General features: G+C 35.5%; 1 protein-coding gene across 1 annotated transcript; it reads right to left on the reverse strand.

Annotated features, from left to right (window-relative positions):
- Positions 1 to 2462: 2462 nt before the first annotated feature.
- LOC127878980 (TM2 domain-containing protein 3-like) lies at positions 2463 to 22390 on the reverse strand. The gene is made up of 5 exons (XM_052425559.1): positions 22213 to 22390; positions 12759 to 13018; positions 9529 to 9694; positions 6862 to 6937; positions 2463 to 4033 (listed from the first exon to the last, which is right to left on the reverse strand). Exons 1-5 carry the CDS (start codon positions 22310 to 22312, stop codon positions 3856 to 3858), a joined length of 780 nt encoding a protein of 259 aa, XP_052281519.1. The 5' UTR covers positions 22313 to 22390; the 3' UTR covers positions 2463 to 3855.
- Between the last annotated feature and the right edge of the window lie 69 nt (positions 22391 to 22459).

Below are 22459 nucleotides of genomic sequence, written 5' to 3' on the forward strand. Positions count from 1 at the left end.
TATTGAAATGCATTTGCAAACATCTTTAGTGCATAAAAGACAGTTTTTCTTGCAGTTTGTGTTGATATCTTAGGGTATAAGAATAAATCCTAGTGTATGTATTGAAATCGCTGACAAAATTTCATGTTGCGTGAAGCAAAACCGTATACATGAATGCAGTAAAAATAGACTTTTTGAACAAGAACACATGCTTATTAAATAAATAATTCTGATTTTTTTCACATTGCCATAAGCAGCATAAAAATCTGTCTTTTATGCACCAGTTAAAATTCTTAAAAAAAAATGTATTACCGGTGTGTTTACATCCATAAACGTTTTATTGGGAACCCAACAAAGTCACGTGATCCTGCACCCTGTATACTGAGTACATGAAAATAACGTATGAATTTATTTATGTGGATTATTGATATATTCCTATTAATAATCCAATAAAATCTTCTTATTCATACCTTGCATGTATGTTTACATTGTGTCCAACATATGAAACATGCTCAAAATAACACTACAAGGTTTTTCTTTGGGCGTTTTTTCTGAGAAACAGTGTTTACCACTTCAGTCACATTATGTCATAAAATGATGTGTATGCCTGTGCTTTTTGTTGACTTTATTTTGTAATGTATAATTAAACGTGAATAATGCAAATAACTAATAGTTTAAAAGGTATTTGATACAAAGATTATTTAACAGCCTTGTGCACAATACTGTCCTATATTTAATTGTACTCGTACACAGCTCACATTAAACGTCTTATCTGCTCGTTAATTATGGCATATCAGCATCTGCTCGTCAAATATGGCATATCAGCATCAGCTCAAATATGGCATATCAGCATCTGCTCGTCAAATATGACATATCAGCTTCTGCTCATCAAATATGGCATATCAGCATCTGCTCGTCTAATATGGCATATCAGCATCTGCTAGTCAAATATGGCATATCAGCATCTGCTAGTCAAATATGGCAAATCAGCATCAGCTCAAATATGGCATATCAGCATCTGCTCAAATATGGCATATCAGCATCAGCTTAAATATGGCATATCAGCATCTGCTCGTCAAATATGGCTTATCAGAATCTGCTCGTCAAATATGGCATATCAGCATCTGCTAGTCAAATATGGCATATCAGCATCTGCGCATCAAATATGGCATATCAGCATCTGCTCGTCAAATATGGCATATCAGCATCTGCTCGTCAAATATGCCATATCAGCATCTGCTAGTCAAACATGGCATATCAGCATCTGCTTGTCAAATATGGCATATCAGCATCTGCTCGTCAAATATGGCATATCAGCATCTGCTCAAATATGGTATATCAGCATCTGCTCAAATATGGCATATCAGCATCTGCTCAAATATGGCATATCAGCATCTGCTCGTCAAATATGGCATATCAGCATCTGCTCAAATATGGCATATCAGCATCAGCTCAAATATGGCATATCAGCATCAGCTCAAATATGGCATATCAGCATCTGCTCGTCAAATATGGCATATCAGCATCAGCTCAAATATGGCATATCAGCATCTGCTCAAATATGGCATAATAGCATCTGCTCAAATATGGCATATCAGCATCTGCTCAAATATGGCATATCAGCATCTGCTTGTCAAATATGGTAAATCAGCATCAGCTCAAATATGGCATATCAGCATCTGCTCAAATATGGCATATCAGCATCTGCTTGTCAAATATGGTAAATCAGCTTTATATCCAAATATATTGCCCTATTGCACACAACGCTGTTCAATGACCTAATATTATAATATTATTGTATAGTTCAGTTTTATAAGTTGTTGGGTCATCTCGGAAAACACATACTTGGTTTATGTATGCTATTGCAACACTCATGATAATCCCTCTACATACGCAAGTAAAAAGAGCGTTGTAATGATTGTTAATCTACCCTGTTCATAATGTAACCATTTGTTCTGATTCAAACAACAGCATATTAAAATGCATTTCTTTTTACAAACACAATAATATTCTTCAGGTATACTCTTAAATATTATTTTCAGATTTTCATTTTCAGCCAATATCTACTATGTTGCTATTATATGAGGCAATCCAAAACTCAAGCTTACATCCTTATGGTTAAATTTCCATGCACTGAAGGCCATAATGATAATCTTCAGTGACTGATAATCACAAATGAAATGGTCTCTTGTAAAATATGGCTTAATGCATGAGTATAAAGTATCGTACCTGATAAGCCTGCACAGGCTTATATGGGGCATCACTTTCCGCCTAGACTGCATTCAAGTTTAAAGGAAATATCCTTAAAACAAACAAATTCATAAAATTCCAAAAGTATCCCTCCAGTTTTGCGTATATGGAATGCACAGGCTAACCAGAGACTCAATTTCAGAATTTTAGCTTAAATATTTAACCTAAAAGAAACATACTACTACTTATCAATTGTATACAGACAATGCTGAAGACACACAAAACACACACAGTTCTTAACATAATATTTTATTACATCGAAAAACTTGCAAAATTAAATATCAACAAAGTTAAGTCAACATAATAATATACATGTATTAAAAAAGTCATACATCTAATCATTTGTACTTCTAAATATTTTCAAACAAGAGCTGTCACCATAGGATGACATATGCCCCTATAAACGCTTTGATAGAAGTTATGAGCATTTTTCGAAACCTTAATGCAGATTTCGAAACCTAAACGCGGACCTTAATTTCAAGGTCACAGGGGTCAAAATTTGTGTGCGTATGGAAAGGACTTGTCCATATACACATGCATACCAAATATGAAGGTAACATCTGAAGCGACATAGAAGTTATGAGCATTTTTCAAAACCTAAACGCCAAGTGTGACAGACAGACAGACGGACGGACAGTGCGATCACTATATGCCCTCCTTCAGGGGCATAAAAAGTTAAGTAGCCTATCCAAAATTACTTAATTTAAACCTGTCTATATAACACTTGCTTTACTGTTATCAGGGCTTACATCTTATCACATTTGTGAATAATTTACTCCCAGTTTTGGTTATTGGACTTCAAAAAATGCAACAATGGAAGTTAAAAGACTTTCAAAACTGCAGTAATTGAAGATCAATCAAGAGGATGAACTATTTGGAACAAAATAAAATGCATGAACAACTTAGAGGCAAATAATCAGTTTTAATAAGTTTGTATTTTAATGCTACCGGTATTCAAACTTGAAAAGTATTTCTGTCCTATCATAGCAGTCAGGTAACCTACTCACATTCTTCCTGGGCAAGCTGGTACATAGGAACATATTTATGCCGGAAAACTGACAACTTTCCTACTTGAATCAGAGGTGGGGGACAATGACAATTGAAATAATTTCATGCACCAGTCATCCTCTGATTTCTAATGCAGAATTCTACCAACTGAGCTAGCTGACTAAAAAACTAAAGTCATTTTACCAACTGAGTAAGCTGACTAAAAAACTATAGTCATTTTACCAACTGAGTTAGCTGACTAAAAACTATAGTCAATTTACCAACTGAATTAGCTGACTAAAAACTATAGTCATTTTACCAACTGAGTTAGCTGACTAAAAAACTACAGTCACTTTACCAACTGAGATAGCTGACTTGAAAATAATAGTCACTTTACCAACTGATTTAGCTGACTTAAAACTATAGACACTTAACCAACTGAGTTAGCTGACTTAAAACTATAGTCACTTTACCAACTGAGTAAGCTGACTTAAAACTATAGTCACTTGACCAACTGACTTAGATGACTTAAAACTATAGTCACTTGACCAACTGAGTTAGCTGACTTATAACTATAGTCACTTGACCAACTGAGTTAGCTGACTTAAAACTACAGTCATTCTGAGCACTCATTTCTTCTCAGTTCCAAGGGTAGACATATAGAGAGTCATCGTGGGGTCCCACATATCCCACTGCTATGAGAATGACATCCACAATGGTCCACACACCCAGACCTCCAAAGCTGAACAGCTTGCCAATGCCTTCCCTCCACAGTCCCAGGTAGAATCTGTCTACACCAAATCCACCCAGGGTGACGCTGAAGAGATAAATGAGTGAATACTTACTATGTTGATATTGATTGACTAGTAACTGTTACTCAAAATGCACATATAATGGTTTACTGAAGCGTTCACAAGCTTCTTCTACAGCCACGATTATAATAAAATCTGCAATGCCTCTTGGCCATCATGTTTATCAAAAGGACTAGAAGTGGAACCATTTTAAACTTGAGATATCATTAAGATAATATTTTTGACAATGTTTCTGGTTGTTCCTGCAAATAATGTTACTTCTAGTTTTATCACAAGACCTACAGTTGAGAGATGATCAAATTTTTAAGTTGTACTTTTCTTTCATTTATTTCATGCCTCCATTAGTTCAAGCTAAAGCTAGCCCAAATAAGTCTTTTGAAACTTAGGCTCAGGGTTGTGTTTTAATGTCCTTGAGGAAACACTTGACAGTTTTTGCCATAACAAACAAGAGTGCTAAACTGTCACAAGATACGCCCCTTCGAAGGTTTTGGACACCATGCTCAATGCTTGAAATGCACTAAGTGACCTTGAGACCTAGTTATTGACGCGGCATGACCCATATTTGAACTTGACATAGATATCTTTTAGAGGTAACATCTGACTAAATTCGGTGAAGATCAGATGAAAACTACTTCAATAAGAGAGCAGACACCATGCTACATGTATATGCTTGAAATGCACTAAGTGACATCGTGACCTCGTTTTTGACCCGGCATGACCGCATGACCTTATTTTTGACCCTGCATGACTCATATTTGAACTTGACCTATATATCATCTTGACACAACTTCTGACCAAATAAGGTGAAGATCGAATGAAAACTACTTCAATTAGAGAGCGGATACCATGCTAAATGCTTGAAATGCACTAAGTGACCTCATGACCTCGTTTTTGACCCTGCATGACCCATATTTGAACTTGACCTACAAATCATCTAGATACAACTTCTGACCAAATTAGGTGAAGATCGGATGAAAACTACTTCAATTAGAGAACGGACACGATGCTAAATGCTTGAAATCCACTAAGTAACCTCGTGACATCGTTTTTGACCCAGCATGACCCATATTCGAACTTGACCTACATATCATCCAGACACAACTTCTGACCAAATTACGTGAAGATCAGATGAAAACTACTTCAATTAGAGAGCGGACACCAAGCTAAATGCTTGAAATGCACTAAGTGACCTCGTGACCTAGTTTTTGGCCCGGCATGACCCATATTCGACTTGATCTACATATCATCCAGACACAACTTCTGACCAAAGTACGTGAAGATCGGATGAAAACTACTTCAATAAGAGAGCGGACACCATGCTAAATGCTTGAAATGCACTGAGTGACCACGTGACCTAGTTTTTGGCCCAGCATGACCCATATTTGATCTTGACCTACATATCATCTAGACACAATTCTGACCAAGTTTGGTGAAGATCTGGTGAAAACTACTTTAATTAGAGAGCGGACACCATGTTTATTCCTTGAAATGCACTAAAAGACCCCATGACCTAGTTTTTGAACCAGCATGACCCATAATCGAATTTAACCAAGATATTGTCTAGGCACAACTTCTGACCAAGTTTGGTGAAGATCAAATGAATACTATTTGAATTAGAGAGCGGACACTGCTGTGGATGCCGCCCGCCACCCGCAAAGGGTGAAACTATAATACGTCCCGTTTTTAAAAACGGGCGTATAATAAAATTCAGTAAATCAATATACAGTCTACTCTTGTTATCTCGAAGTCGGTGGGAACAAGAAAAAATATCGAGATAACGAGAGTTCGAGATATCCAATAAGGCGTTTTCAAAGAAAAATGAGGCGAAAATTTACCTTGTTTTTAACATCTAAATACCTGCTACGTGGACTTACTAAAGCCATCACCGTGTGGCATAATACTCTCTACTACCCTATCTTTTACCTGATATTTAAGTTTTTACAAGGCACAATTAAATTTGCTAATTAAATGCTTTAAATGACGTTTTAAGTGTTACAGAATTGCATGATCACAAGCGGTTATCGTTTTTCTAAACTGCCAAGTAATTAACATCCAGTAATGTTGCTATTTAAAGACTTATGATGCAATTGTCGTCAAATCAAGACCAGGGTTTTCCATCTGAACATGCGTAAATCATGTTCTGGAATACTGAACTGTACATGTACTTTTTGTAGTTTAAAATGCAAAGTTCAATCGATTAGATTTTCAAGTTAGCCATGATAATGACTGTTGGAGTTCATGTATAGAACAACATTCTGCAAATTTGCGACGGTTTATATACGCAAAAATATAACTTAATGCATTTTGGAGTGTTGTTTGTAGGCAGGCTGTGTATTAATTGCAGTTAATTGCAGTTAAAGTGACAGGCCTTACTCAAGTGTTAATGGCTAACGACATAACAGACAAGTGGTCATTGATGTAATTAACGGATCAATTATCTAAGGCACAGTATCGGGAGCAGCCGGGCGAAGCGGGATGGCGAAGTATCAAAAAACATTTCTCACCTTTGCCGACACTGGGACAGTTATTCGCAATTCTAGATAAACCATAGTAATTACATGTAAAATTGGGACTCGGGACAAATTTTCATGTCCAAATATCGAATTATTCGACATAACGAAAATTGAGATATGCAATAATTATTAAAATAGAAGGAAAAAAGTTAGGAAATTGAGCTTACCTCGACATATCGAGATATTCGATGTCGAGATAACGAGAGTAGACTGTATGTAAATCATTAATGTTATTATTGAATTCTTTTTTTGAACTTATAAATTTCATAATGCATGTAATTTCTGTTAAGTAACACTTCACAATAAAACGTGTATCATACCTTAACACTAAAGCTGTAGACCACTTGTACCCACTGGTCCAATTGCACTGGAAGTTTTTGTAAAATGTCCTATTACCTGAAAAAAAAAGTTGTTAGAAATAGCACTCTCAGAAAGTACTAGTATGTAACATTAATACACTATTTAACTGGTATTTTCCTTCTGTAATGAATAAGATTATTTCCAGGCAAACTTAGTTTTAATTGGTATGCACCAAGATGTACTCTGATATTTTTGTTCAATGTATTGAAGATGTCAAATTTTAGCAAACATTTATTGCTCCTGAATAATTTATAACTATAATATATCCCAGCTATAGAAAACATTTATTTACTTTAGATAGGCTTTGTCTTTACAGGTGTAGCAGTCCATTTTTCCCCCCTGCCAGTTTTTCCCCTGGGAAAGATTGGCCTAAGCCGGTTTGTCCCCCAGGGAAAGATTGGCCTAAGCCGGTTAGTCCCCCCATGGCCAAGTCCCCCCCCCCCCCTACTTAAAGAATTAATTGCAACATGACTCTTGGCCATTCCCCCTCGGCCAATTTCCCCCCCCCCCCCCCCCCTACATAAGAATTTATTATAACATGACTCTTGGCAATTTTTTCGTAAGTATAGACTCAGGTATATGATCATGAAGACGTAATTATACACTCAGAAATATGATCTTAAAGACCTAAGTACAGACTCAGAAATATGACCTTGTAGACATAAGTATAGACTCAGAAATATGATCTGGTAGAAATAGGTATAGACTCAGAGACATGATCTTGTAGATATAGGTATAGACTCAGAGACATGATCTTGTAGACATAGGTATAGACTCAGAGAAATGATCTTGTAGACATAAGTACAGATTAAATATAGACTCAGACATATAATCTTGTAGACATATGTTTAGACTCGGCAATATTGATCTTGTAGACTTATTTTAGCTATTTGCATATTTAAATAATTTTTAAATGAGTTTAAAGTTGATATATTTTATAGTTTTAAAGAAAAGTACTTAAAACTAAACAAGAGCTGTCCGAAAGACAGCACGCTCAACTTTTTCGTGCTAGACTCTCGAATAAGAGCTTTGTCAGGAAAAGGGCTTTACTCTATCAAATACAGTATGTGTATTTAAATTACTAGAGCAATGTATTATTTGAATGCAGTTCAAAAGTATTTGGAGTGGTAGGTAATTTTTAACTTTGATTTGTTCATGTTCTAAGTCGAAAAGGCTGTTTTCTACATATCAAAGGGGTGTAAATCCAAAATTAGGTGACCTACAACCTTGATAGTGGAGTAGTTTAATATGATTGACATTCTATTACAGTAGTTTTAGATATGTTTTTGTTTGTTAATATTGTCCACTAAACAAAAGTATGCTTAGCAAATGTTCAAGAAAAAAAAAAAAAAAAAAATTACTTTACCTACCTACCTACAGAACCTTAAAGGCAGATATATGATCAATATATGATCGCATTTTGTTCATTTTATCGATCTGTTTGACAGTTTAGATTCTGATAGATTACACTTATATAAGTTCATTAGGCACTTATTGCATAATTTTATTATAGTTTCTTTGGGAGTATATTTAAATGTGATTTTCCTATCCTGGTTGCTCAACTAAGATAGAATTATCTGAACAAGTGTATTTATTCTATCAAAAGAATCATCCATGTAAGTTATAGGAATTTCAAAACACATTTACTATATTTATTACAAATATACATTATCAGTAATATATTTTAGTAGAAATCCCTTAGCAACCCATATTTGTAAAATTGTTATTGCCTCCCTTTGTTGATTTTTCCTACCGGTATATGAATTGATGCCCAAATGATACATTAGGAATAAATGGATATCGAAGATCTACACTGGTTTAGTGCGTATTCAATTTGTTTCGATTGTTAAAGTAATTGTAAAAAGATAAAATGCATGTTTTAAAGTGGTCGTTGGAACAAAACCAAAAGGTAGGGGGGAAAAATGGCCTAAAAGTGAAAAAACAAGAGGGCCCTAAGGGTCCTGTATCACTCACCTGAAACTCCTTCTAGAGTGCAAACAAACTTTTTGTATGATTTGACCTAGTTTTTTGTAACCTAGATTTTGCCTGCACATGACCAACTTCCAAACTCAGGTTTGTTGTTAAAACTACTTTTACAAGGTAGGGGTAAAAACTGGCCAGGGGGAAAAACTGGCAGAAAGGTGAATAATAAATGTCAAAGATAAGTAAAATAAAAGATAAGAGGGTGGAGGCAGTTTTAGCAACTCTCAGTCAAATTCTGTTATTAAAACTGCTTTTACAAGGTACATGTAGGGGTAAAAAACTGGCCAGGGGGGAAAACTGGCTGAAAGGTGAATAATAAATATAAAAGATAAGTAAAATAAAAGATAAGGGAGTGGAGGCAGATTTAGCAACTCTCAATCAAATTTTGTTGTTAAAACTACTTTTACATGGTAGGGGGAAGAACTGGCCACGGAGGGGGGATGGGGGGAAACTGGCCAGGGGGGAAAAACTGGCCAAAAGATGTAGACGGAAAGATATATTAAATGAAAAGTCGGGAGGGGGGGGATAAAATTGGACTGGGGGGAGGGGGGGGAGAACTAGAGGGGGGGGGGGGGGTGGAGAATTGGCCTAGGCCGCGGGGAAGTGACCTGGGGGAAAAACTGGCCTGTTACACCGGTACTCACCTAGACAGACTGTGTCTTCATTGACTGTGCATGCAGCTAGGTATGTCTGGGGAGGAGCCTGCTTCATTTTGCAGGTTGTTGCTCGAAACATATTGCATCTATAGAGATCTTTATCTAACTGATATGCGTATCTGCAGTGGTAGGGACGCTGGAATGTTCGACTGCCCTGTTGATTAAGTATTAAGATAAATACAAGCTATTATACAGTGCAGTTTTTTTCCACCATTTTGGGAATGGGGCTGGGTCCCTTTGGATTGGGAAAATTTGCTGCGTTTTGACTAAAATTGGGACATTAGTGTTGTTGTTCATTTACTTAAAAACGTTCAAGATTGAGAATGCAAAGTGTTCTCAGTGTAAAATTTACTAACTTAAAGGTTAAACTTATATGGATGGGATATAAACAAATACTGAGATACAAATAAATATTTTTTTTTTAAACCTTCTATTGGGAATGTTAAGCTCCCATTTAGCTCCCATTTGGAAGAAATATATACTTTTTTCCATTGGGAATAAGGCCAATTACTGGACCTGATTTTGAATGAAAAAAACACACTGCAGAGTGTGTTGTTACTTTTAATAAACTCAGGAATATGATGTTAACTTATAGCCTTTTAAGTTTTAAAGTATCAGTTTGATACTCATTTTCATGTTTCCACAGCAAACAGTTTATAATGAACACATTAGTACAATTGTAGACACACATATATGTCATTAGGGCTTTGTCTCATTATTTTTTTAATTTGACCATTACCAGTGAAATTGGGAATTCAAGCTTAAATTTACTTTATATATAATCTATCAGAGCTCCAGATAAGGGTCGTATTTACGTAATTACGAATTATTTTCAAGTCCGTTACGTATTGATTTTAAAATCTTGTCGTACCATTAAGAATTACAAAATCAAGTTACGAATATTATTTTTACATCGGTTCGTATCGATTTTTATTGAGTTCTTTTTTCGCGTATTAAAGATATTTGCGGTGCTTATATAGAATGGTTATCGGGTTTGTTTAACAAGGCGCATTTTTTCCAATAAAAGCGGCGTATACAGTCTATCTGTCAAAAAACAATGGCGGCGCCCAGAGAGCGTCCTAAAAAACTGCAAAGCGTCCAAAAACACGCTTTTAACATATTGTACGCAAAGTGAGCCGAAGTTAAATGTTTAGAAAGACATTATAGAAAATATCTTATACGATGTTGTATGTTCAGTTGCCGACACAGTCGGAAAAGCTAAACAATAACGCGACACGACGGGTCCAAACTTAAACACACAAAAAAAAACATTGAACGAGTGGAAGGGACAAGTCCCGTGGCTAATCGTTGAAAAGATTGAAGGGGAGACCTGTTTTAAATGTGAAATATGTGTAAAAACTCATCTAAGGCATGCAATCTAAACACAGTTTGGGCATATGAAGGTATTGGAAAAATCAAATTGTATAATACTGAAAAGACACTGTTGAACTCGTATAAATAAAGTTGCTAGTATGTTTATTTTGATTTTTTTTGCATGAAAATAACCATTATTATTTATTTTGAGGTCATTCAGAAAAAATAAGAATTATTTTCCAAAACTTAGTAGTAACGTTAAGAATAAAATTTCAGAGTTAAGAATTCTTTTTGAAAATCTGGTAGTAATTTAAGAATTTCACAAAACCTTATCTGGAGCTCTGATCTATAAAGTATTATTGCTTTATTTATAACTTTGAATATTTATTGATGAAACAGAAAAAACTGAACAAGGATATCAGTTAAATGGATATTCCAACTTTAACAAGAGCACTGAATAACGGGTGCCATGCTCGGCTGCGAAAGCTTGTCAGAATTTTAAATTATTTTTTTTAGAGGTCACAGTGACCCATGTATGTATGGACATAAGTCCACTGGTATTTAATGAAAACTAGCATTCACAAATTAGAACAGGTAACAAATGTTAATTATATCAAGAGATGTGTTCGTCAGAAACACAATGCCCCTATTGCGCAGCTTTGAAATAAAATTATAAAATTTCTATTTACCATTTGGCAGGTATAGAAATCATCTCCCTTTAAAGCTTATTACTTCCCTTGAATTTTGTCCAATCCAACTGAGGGACAGGGGGGGGGGGGGGGGGGGGGGTTGGACAGGGGGAGGGTCTCACAGTCAATTATGACCATGTCAGAAATCACTGTTTAAAAGAGATCATAGCCAGAGTTGATCATGTATCTATGGACATAATTCCACTAGTATGTAATGAACATCAAAGAAATTATAATTATATCATTTACAAAAAAACTTTGACAAATCAATCACTTGAGTTATAAATTATCAAAATAATAAATCTGTACAGTAACTGTGAAAAGAACTTCAATTCCTGGTAAGGAAATATATAATATGAAATTTATAATTATATAAATTACTTCCCTTGAAAATAATTGTCTCTAACAAATCTCTATTTTTAGTAGCAAATAATTAAAAGCCACTACCGTGACTGTGATTGACCACTTGAAATGTGCAGCTCCATGCGATACACATGCATGCCAAATATATAAAGTGGCTATGTTCAATATTGAATAATTATCTCCCTTTTCAAAGCTTATTACTTCCCTTAAATTTGTATTTTTTTACTGTAGACCGTAAAGGATGACCTTGACCTTTTACCACAATGTGTTTGTCAGAAACACAATGCCGCCTACTGCGCCGCTTTGACTTATTTAACAAAAATATATACGTGGGCAGGTCAGATAAGTATGTCCATTCAAAGCTTATTACTTCCCTTGACTTTGTTTTTTCGACCACTCAAAATGTGCAGCTCAATGAGATACACATGCATGCCAAATATCAAGGTGCTATCTTCAATATTTAAAAAGTTATGGCCAATGTTAAGGTTTTAGCATGACACCTACGGGGGACATCGGACGGCGGACGACGAGCTGGCTATGACAATAGCTCAGGTTTTCTCCGAAAACAGCCTCACTAAAAATCTGTTTCAACTTTATTTATACTGAACAGCTATATTACAAGACATCTGAAAGTCAACATATCAAATGAGAATTTAGAGACTGGGTCAGGTAGAAAAAGGTTTGGATTTTAATACATGGTCATAGTACAATTTACATGTACTTATAATTGGCCTTGATGCATATCTTCAATACAGTCATTAAATTTGCATAACAAGTATTATGTAATTTTAACAAGAATTCATTCTGCAAGAATATTGAAAGCAAAGAGTTATCATATCAACAAAATCATACACTGCATTTCACATGGTCTTTGGCTGAGCAATTGGCTGTCAGAACATCGCCATACGTGCAATAATAGTTCAATTGGCACACAATGCAAGGTGCCCCCAGATTATCGCAGACCACTCCATCTGGGCAAGGGTTATCTGGTGTGCTCTCATGGGGTTTGACTGTAGTCGTAGTTATGGACACATTGACAGTTGTGTTAATGGCTTGGCCAGGAGTTGTCAGATTTTCTGTTGAGGCAATGTTTGGCGTGGTAACACCAAAATCTGCAAATATAACAATTATACAATTATTGCAGTTTTAGTCACTATAAGTTTAACTAGAGCTTTGTCACAGACGTGACGAATACCCCCACATGCGGCATTGACACATAATATTTTGCATGTCGTCTTCACAAAAAACAGCGGACACCATGCTCAATTTTTAAAACGCACTTAGTGACCCCTTGACCTAGTTTTTGACCAAGAAAGGCCCATGTTATGACTTGGCCTTAAGATCATCTCCATAAACTTCTAACCAAGTTTGGTGAAGATCGGATGCAAACTACTTGAATTAGAGAGCGGACACCATGCTGAATGTTAAAAAAGGCACTAATTGACCCTGTGACCTAGTTTTAGGCCCGGAATGGCCCATGTTCAAATGTCCTAGAGATCATTTAGATAAAACTTGTGACCAAGTTTGTTGAGAATTTGATGAAAACTACTTGAATTAGAGAGTGGACAACATTGTGATGTTTAAAACGCACTAAGTGACCCCGTGACCTTGTTTTTGACCCAGCATGACCCATATTCAAACTTGCTCTAGACATTATCAAGATACAACTTCTGACCAATTTTGGTGAAGATTGGATAAAAACTACTTGAACTAGAAATGGCGCGGCAGAGACCAACGCGTATCCCCACGCCGCATGTTTGACCCAGGGCGCCCCAGGGTTGGTAATGGGGCCATGCATAGTTGAGATTGACCGTATTGTCATAAGAGAAGTTCATTATCAATTAGAAGTGAATTGGTGTAGAAATGAAGAAATTATAGTAAAAGGCAATTTTGGATGGGCGTGGCCTATGTGGGCAGGATGCCCCAGGGTTGGTAATGGGGCCATACATAGTTGAGATTGACCGTATTGTCATAAGAGAGGTTTAGTATCAATTTGAAGTAAATCGGTTTAGAGATGAAGAAATTATAGTAAAAGGAAATTTTGTGTGGGCGTGGCATATGTGGGCGGGGAACCCCAGGGTTGGTAATGGGGCCATGCATAGTTGAGATTGACTGTATTGTCATAAAAGAGGTTCAGTATCAATTTGAAGTGAATCAGTGTAGAGATGAAGAAATTATAGTAAAAGGCAATTTTGGGTGAGCGTGGCCTATGTGGGCGGGGGGCCCCAGGGTTGGTAATGGGGCCATGCTTAGTTGAGATTAACCGTATTGTCATAAGAGAGGTTCAGTATCAATTTGAAGTGAATCGGTGTAGAAATGAAGAAATTATAGTAAAAGGCAATTTTGGGTGGGCGTGGCCTATGTGGGCGGGGTGCCCCAGGGTTGGTAATGGGGCCATGCATAGCTGAGACCAACCGTATTGTCATAAGAAAGGTTCAGTATCAATTTGAAGTGAATCGGTGTAGAAATGAAGAAATTATAGTAAAACACATTGTATGTGGGCGGGACGCCCCAGGGTTGGTAATGGGGCCATGCATAGTTGAGATTGACCGTATTATCATAAGAGAGGTTCGGTATCAATTTGAAGACAATCGGTGTAGAAATAAAGAAATTATAGTTAAATAACCTAAAAAAATGAGTGAAATTCTCTGAACTGGCCCCGCCCCAACCCCCATAACTTTTGACCCAGGCGTCAGATCAAAATTCCAATTAGTGCAGGGTCGCACATAACTACCATGTGTGTAAGTTTCAAGGTTCTAGTGCGTATAGTGTAGGAGGAGATAGTGGCCAGGACTGACGGACAGACGGACAACCGGCGGAGATAACCACAATATCCCCACGCTTTTAAAAAAGCGTGGGGATAATTAGAGAGCCGACAACATGGTGACGTTTAAAACACACTAAGTGACCCCGTGACCTAGTTTTTGAGCCGGCATGGCCCATGTTCGAACTTGACCTACACATCATCTAGTTACATCTTCTGACCAAGTGTGGTGAAGATCAGATTTAAACTACTTAAAATAGAGAGCTGACACCATGCTCAATGTGTAAAACGTACTAAGTGAACATGTGACCTAGTTTTTGATCTGGCATGGCCCATGTTCGCTCTTGGCCTTAAGATTATCTAGATAAAACTTCTGACCAAGTTTGGTGAAGATCGGATGAAAACTACTTGAATAAGAGAGAGGACACCATGCTGAATGTTAGAAAACACACTAAGTGACCCCGTGACCTAGTTTTTGACCTGGCAAGGCCCATGTTCGAACTTGGCCTAAACATCATCTAGATACAATTTCTGACCAAGTTTGGTGAAGATCGGATGAAAACTACTTGAATTAGAGAGCGGACAACATGCTGAATGTTTAAAACGCACTAAGTGACCCCGTGACCTAGTTTTTGACCTGGCAAGGCCCATGTTCGAACTTGGCCTAGACATCATGTAGATACAACTTTTGACCAAGTTTGGTGAAGATCGGATGAAAACTACTTGAATTAGAGAGCGGACACTTAATACAGACCGACAGACAGACCGACCGACAAGTTCACTCCTATATACCCCCATAAACTTCGTTTGTGGGGGTATAAATATACCACAAATGTTCTGTAAAGCATGATGAAAAATATTGGCTATTGACTTAGGTAGTGAAGGTTCAATCCTAGATCCAGACTCATGTGACATCTGGTTAATGGTCTCCATACCAGACAGGCGGATTTCTCCTGTGTCCTCAGTCAGATTTTTCATCACAGCACAAGACCAAAAATTGAATGCTTTTTAGAAAAAACCCTCAAAATTTGAAAATTGCATCTCAGGGATTTCAGTAGATTTTGAAAACCAGGAGTAAAAATGACTCAAATAGTCTCAAAATAATGAGAGGTCAAAATAAAAATGATCATGGTCAAAACAGCTTATTTATCATAATAATGAATAAAACATTTTCAAAAAAGCTTTATTATTTCCATAAATTACCATTTCTGGTCCTTCTTTTAAGTTGGATTATGAAAAACAAATGTGTCAAAATGATGCAAGGCTTATTTTTTGCAGGAGTCAATAATAAGACAAGAAGGCCTGATACATGTATATACATGTAGCCATATTAGGAAAATTGCCCCGCCCCCTGGTGGCCATGTTTTTTAAGCAACGGAAACCATTTTTGAACTCATCCAAGATATCATTACCACAAATCTTCTGACCAAGTTTCATGATTATCAGAAAATAAATGTGGCCTCTAGAGGACACTCAGTGTCCTTGCATAATTCAGCCTCATACGCAGAGGGACCCATGGACGTCAATAGATTTTGAAAATCAGGAGTCAAATTACCATATGCTTGAAATGATCAGGGGTAAAATGAAATTTTCATCGGCCAAATGAAATTGTCAGGGGTCAAAAGTGAGAACATTTCAAAATGATTGCATCAAAAAGCAAGCTTCAGCTTTGATGGAAATCCCTGGGCTCTTATAAACTTTGAAATGTACACATAGAGGTTAAAATCAAATTGTAATGTTATTCATAGCTAATCATAGCGACCTTAAGCACATGACTTAGGTCAATGTACACCTATTGTTGTAGACTTGTTTTCTAGTTTTCGACCTCTTTTGCCCAGATTCAATTACTATTAAATTTGAAAAAAAGAGTATAATTATCAAAATGATTTCTCACTGTGAAATATTTCTAAACAAGGGACAAAATTGTCACAAAACCAGGTTTTCAATTTGAAAAAAAAGTCTGATAAAGGGAGACAAGTCAAACTGAAATGATTGTTAAAAAATTAACCAACTTTGTTTCAAAATAAATGTATTTTTAGTTGTGTCGACCATGACCTTGGAGATATTGACATAATTTTTGCGTGTGACACACCTTCCAATGATGGTGAACAAATATGCCAAATGATTTTAAAATCTCACAATGAATGACATAGTTATGGCCCGGACAAGCTCATTTACGGCCATTTTTGACCTTTGAACTCAAAGTGTGACCTTGGAGATATTGACGTAATTCTTTCGCGCGACACACCATCTAATGATGGTGAACAAATGTGCCAAATGATTTTAAAATCTCACTTTGAATGACAAAGTTATGGCCCGGGCAAGCTTATACCGCCCGCCAGCCAGCTAACATTCGCCTATCTAATAACCAGTTTTTTCCATCGGAAAACCTGGTTCAATATGATAACGCAAGAGTTTTCAATAACTTAATTGATGTACAAAATAGGGTGCTGGAGGTTTCGGTAAATGACAAGTTAGGTAAATTGGATTTATATAGTAAATGCCGAGGAGGTTTTGGTTTTTATACTATATATATAGAGGTGGTATACCTACAATAAGGTGTTAATGACACCTATTATTGGCTTGCAATAACATCAGGGGCATATATTTGCAAATTGTGGATTAATTTTGAGTTGACTAATTAATGCTATGCCTACGGTAAAGAATTAAGGGGCATGAATGAGCTACCTCTGAACTTTTTAAAATGAATCGTTTAGGAAACTGTTTGTACCAAACCTTAAAAATATAGATTGAATTTAAAATGTAACTCTATTGAAAGTAAATTTACGATTTAAATAACTCAATACTATTTTTTTAATAATTGATGCTTTTATTTAAATAACATAAAAGTAATAATAAATTATGATTTACGACGGAATCAATGTAAGATCTTCAATAAAGTTTAATGCTATTAAAAAAAGGTTCTTGTAAAATATTGTAGACATGATTTATTAAAAATCATTTCAGTTTAAATATAAAGCGCAATAGTATTTTAGACCACCGAAAAGCACTCAATTTCCCAATATATATACATAAGGTAGTTTGCCAACATAATGAATATGTTCCCCAGCTCTTGCTACGTGGAGGCTACCTCTTGTAAGAGCCAAATGTTGAATTTCATATTACATATTACAATACACCATCAGCGGCCTAGCGCAGAATACGCTACAAAAATTGTGGATTGCTTCAAATTAATGGTCAAATTCCGAGTGCGCTTTATATATAACAATGTTTTATTATTTCTTTCTGGTTGAGAAAAACACAAGAAAAGAACAATATATAACATTTAATACGTGTACGTAATTTATAGAAAAAAATATAATGATACGCGTTATGTTTTATAATTTTGTTAAGTGCGCGTGCCATTGAACGTGGAGTTAAGCGAAGAGATGCGAACTAAATTACACATATTTAGAAACTGATAAAAATGACATCTAACATAACGCCAGCAGACCCGAATCAATACACTGTGTATTAGCAGCCTGCTGTGGTGATCCCTATCTTATCAGCTTAATACACAGGCACCTGGCTACTGTATTGGAACAATGGAATTTACGGCAAAAATAACTTATTTCATATTTTGCCTGAACACATCCGTTGAATAAAAAAGTACTAACTGATTAACTTTGTTATCCGTTTTATTTACCATATATTATAAATAAGACACATTTAAAAACATGGATACAATATATATATTTGACATATTTGAATCTTTCATTTCAGTTCACACAAAAAATAAGGGCGTAGTTACATAGAAATAAGATACATTTATGACACAGTACAATATTAATAAGACACATTAGCATCTTTCAGAGTTTCCACATGTCTGTTTAATTTACATGTAATGTCATTAAATGTGACATTTCAACAATATCAGTCATTTTATAATTACCCTATTACATAATTATTTTATTTATACCACAAATAAACATCCTTTGATGTCACCACCAGTTATTTTTTGTAAATATGATTAAAGAAGGAAAATGTTTGTTTTTTCACAGTTTGAAAGTTACTGGTCGTGTACGTAAAAAATCGGCCACCACTGCTAAAGCATGTTCTGATAATGTTCATGATCTAAACATACATATTTAGATTATTTTTAGAAAAATCCACTTGATAACATACCCCACTCTCAATATTTAACAAATTATTAAGGCATGTCAATGTAAACTTTTGTATTAAAAAGTGTGTGTGAATGTCAGAGTTTATTAACAGGTCTTCACGACTACCTTATGTGCTGACCTGCTTGTAGGAAAAAGAAGCGAACATTTTGTTCATATAAGAAACAAATATATTGGATACAATTATTATTATTTTTATCTGATACACTTTAATTAAGGTTTTTCCAACTAATAGTATAAAAACATATATTAAAAACAAAAAAATCATGACCTAAAGATAAACTTGTAATATATAAATTACATCCCTTGTTTAGAACATTAATAGGTTGCAAGCCTGGATATTTAATATTAACACTTTGCAAACATCTCTAAATTGATAACAGGGGTTTTTGGCCTTATATAACAGACGCCAAATATCGGCGTCTTCCCCAACCAAACTAGGCTGTTTTTTTCCCCTTTCAGAACCAAAAATTTCCCCTAAAAAATGTAAACTTTTGTATTAAAAAGTGTGTGTGAATGTCAGAGTTTATTAACAGGTCTTCACGACTACCTTATGTGCTGACCTGCTTGTAGGAAAAAGAAGCGAACATTTTGTTCATATAAGAAACAAATATATTGGATACAATTATTATTATTTTTATCTGATACACTTTAATTAAGGTTTTTCCAACTAATAGTATAAAAACATATATTAAAAACAAAAAAATCATGACCTAAAGATAAACTTGTAATATATAAATTACATCCCTTGTTTAGAACATTAATAGGTTGCAAGCCTGGATATTTAATATTAACACTTTGCAAACATCTCTAAATTGATAACAGGGGTTTTTGGCCTTATATAACAGACGCCAAATATCGGCGTCTTCCCCAACCAAACTAGGCTGTTTTTTTCCCCTTTCAGAACCAAAAATTTCCCCTAAAAAAAAAATATAATTAATATTAAGATGTGTCTCATGTTGATAATATCTCAATTCTGTTTCAATTTAATCTTGCCAAACGTAATAATTTATGAAAAAAACAATGAATATAATGCAAACATGTACAAATGTATTGTAATAATGAGAGAGTAAGTAAACAAATCCCCCAAAAAGGGAAACGCCGCAAAAATTCCCAAGCACACAATTTTTCCCCAAAGTGGAAAATCCCGTGTTAAATTTCCCCCACATAAGGGCTAAAGGCCCCTTCACCCACAACCCAACAAAACCCCTGGATAACATCAACTCCTTACATTTTAATCAGATAATTTAATTAGTGCCAAACAACTCAATTAATGTACACGCTTATCGACTAAAGGTGTGATAATCCCTATTTATACCAATTTGCCGAAACCTCCACGGCATTTACTATATAAATCCAATTTACCGAACTTGTAATTTACCGAAACCTCCTTAACTCACAAAATATATTTGGTTATAAATGGTTTTGCCACAGGAGTATTTGTACAAATATAAGCCAAACAAAGATACCACCAGAAAAAAACTTTTATTTCAGTTTTTTAAATGAGAACATGGCAAAAAATAATCTAAATAGTTTCATTGATTACTGCAGGTACAGTACACTCCACGCGTTTTCCCAAATTTCCCTCCATACTCCGCGGGTTTCGACCTGGAGGGAGATTAAGAAAATCCCGCTAGACGCGGCGTTTGCATGATTTTGGACGCGGCGGTTAACGATCGGCAAAACTGATAAGCCGACGCGGCGGCCCTCCGCGTTGGCAACGCGGGGGAAACTCCGCGTTTTACGAGATAACGATCAATTTTATTTTGTTGATTCCTGATTTTCAAATAAAATTACATTTATTACAATTACATACATGAACATGTAGTATAATATTTACAATTAAAAAAAACAACCAAGATAGATCGATCCCGACGTGGTCGTAGAAGAAGTTGTTGTTGTATAGAAAACTCGTTGATTTACGACACACAAAACGTCGTCTTTTAACTAATACTTACCAATTAATATAAACACAGTTTGCAATATTGTTTTTATTTTGATAATTTAATCCAAAGTTTTCATGTTAGCAGGTGATTTTCTATACTGAACATGTATACAAATGACCAAGGACCTTAAAAATCTCGCAAATCTGTGTGAATTGACAGTTTGACGTAATCAAAGAAAAGCCGCTTCCTGTCTAAAGGCATAACTTACTCAAGTAAACACGTTCAACGAATGCATAAGGAATGGTTTTAATTGGCGGAACAAAGTCAATTCTCTGCTCGCTAATGCATTGATTTTCTCTTTGTTTGTAGGTTATTCCATTGATTGCTAAAAGGTGGTAACTATTGAGTTGATAATTGCATTTAATATTCACAGTTGTATTCTTGTTGCGTCGACATTCTAAACAATGTTTACCAGTAATTATGGACCAAATCGGCAGAGTGACATTCACACATGTTAATCCCTTTTGTCAAAACACCGCAGACAGCAGTTTACACAATAGGTCAGTATACAAGCTTTGCGTGTTTTCACAACATCAAACAGTTAAAATCCAGTTCCGCCCAGATGTCTTCTTTAATCCGTTTATAGTACAATTAGTGTTAAAATAATTACTCTACTAAAATACCGTAAGGAAATATCAACTTATTCGCGATATAATTTCGTTAATAAATACCAAAGAAACTTTTAACCGAAATCAACAAAATTCAATGTTCTCTGCGCTACAAAGTTTGTATAAAAAATCAATACACGCACGCTTTGCAGGAGTATACATTGTACCTTGACCTTGTACATTGCAGCATAATTTTCGCGCGCTTTTGTCGGGAAATCTAATGATGACTGTATATTGGAAGCATTTGTAAACGTCGTGTTAACAACTAAAAATCGTAGTGTGTTTCGGATTACAAATTAGTATTCTCATTTTGAAATTTTACGGAACATTTATTCTTGTGTCATATGTGTTTTGATTTAAATATTTATTTGTCAAATGTATTATATTAGACTATTTCATATTGTAGACGTACCTGTGAATTAAAAAACAATTTTAATACGTATTAATTTTCTATACAATTATCTTTTTTATACATGTACTACAGTATTTAAACAATTTATTATAACAATGTTTTTATTTTTTGGCATGCCCAGTAGCACACTGCTAACACGTCGTTGCGAGGCGATCACTGATAAGAACGGAAAGTGTCTGCATTTACCGACTAGCCTAAAGTAATGCACGCCGCGGGAATTAGCGAACGCGGCGTAACGCCGAGCGTTTTATCGAGTTCACCTCGCTCTTCCAATGCCGCGTGAACACTCGCTAGCAGAAAAAAACCCGCGGAGGGAGCGCGTTTTTTGGGGAAAACGCGTGGAGTGTACTGTATATGTATATCTGATACACATACCTGATTACTGCTTCAAACTAAACTCAAAATAGGAAGTAAAATTTTGTGCTGAAAATATCTACAATTTACTGTTCTATTACCTTCAGTTGTTGAAGTCTCGTGCGAATATGTGAACATAAGACAACAGAACAAAAATACATTTAACGCCGTTAAATTGCAGAGAAATGTAATATTTCGCATGTTTATTTATTCATTTAGCTATTTCATCAACGAAATCATGGTCATCGAACGATTGTCAGGTTACACGAATTGAAAAAAGGTTATTCACTACTATTAGCGTTCGTTGACAATCTCTTATTGAAACAACGATTGTGTACAAACTGATCT

This window comes from Dreissena polymorpha, chromosome 4 (genome assembly GCF_020536995.1).
Source record: "Dreissena polymorpha isolate Duluth1 chromosome 4, UMN_Dpol_1.0, whole genome shotgun sequence".
Classification (NCBI taxonomy): domain Eukaryota; kingdom Metazoa; phylum Mollusca; class Bivalvia; order Myida; family Dreissenidae; genus Dreissena; species Dreissena polymorpha.

Coding starts and splice junctions, on each gene's coding strand:
- LOC127878980 (XM_052425559.1), bottom strand. CDS start 22,312: ATGCGAAATATTACATTTCTCTGCAATTTAACGGCGTTAAATGTATTT. Junction 6,938..9,528: donor TGAAGACACAGTCTGTCTAG/GTGAGTACCGGT, acceptor TTTTTTTTTCAG/GTAATAGGACATTTTACAAA. Junction 4,034..6,861: donor TCTACAGCTTTAGTGTTAAG/GTATGATACACG, acceptor TTATCTCTTCAG/CGTCACCCTGGGTGGATTTG.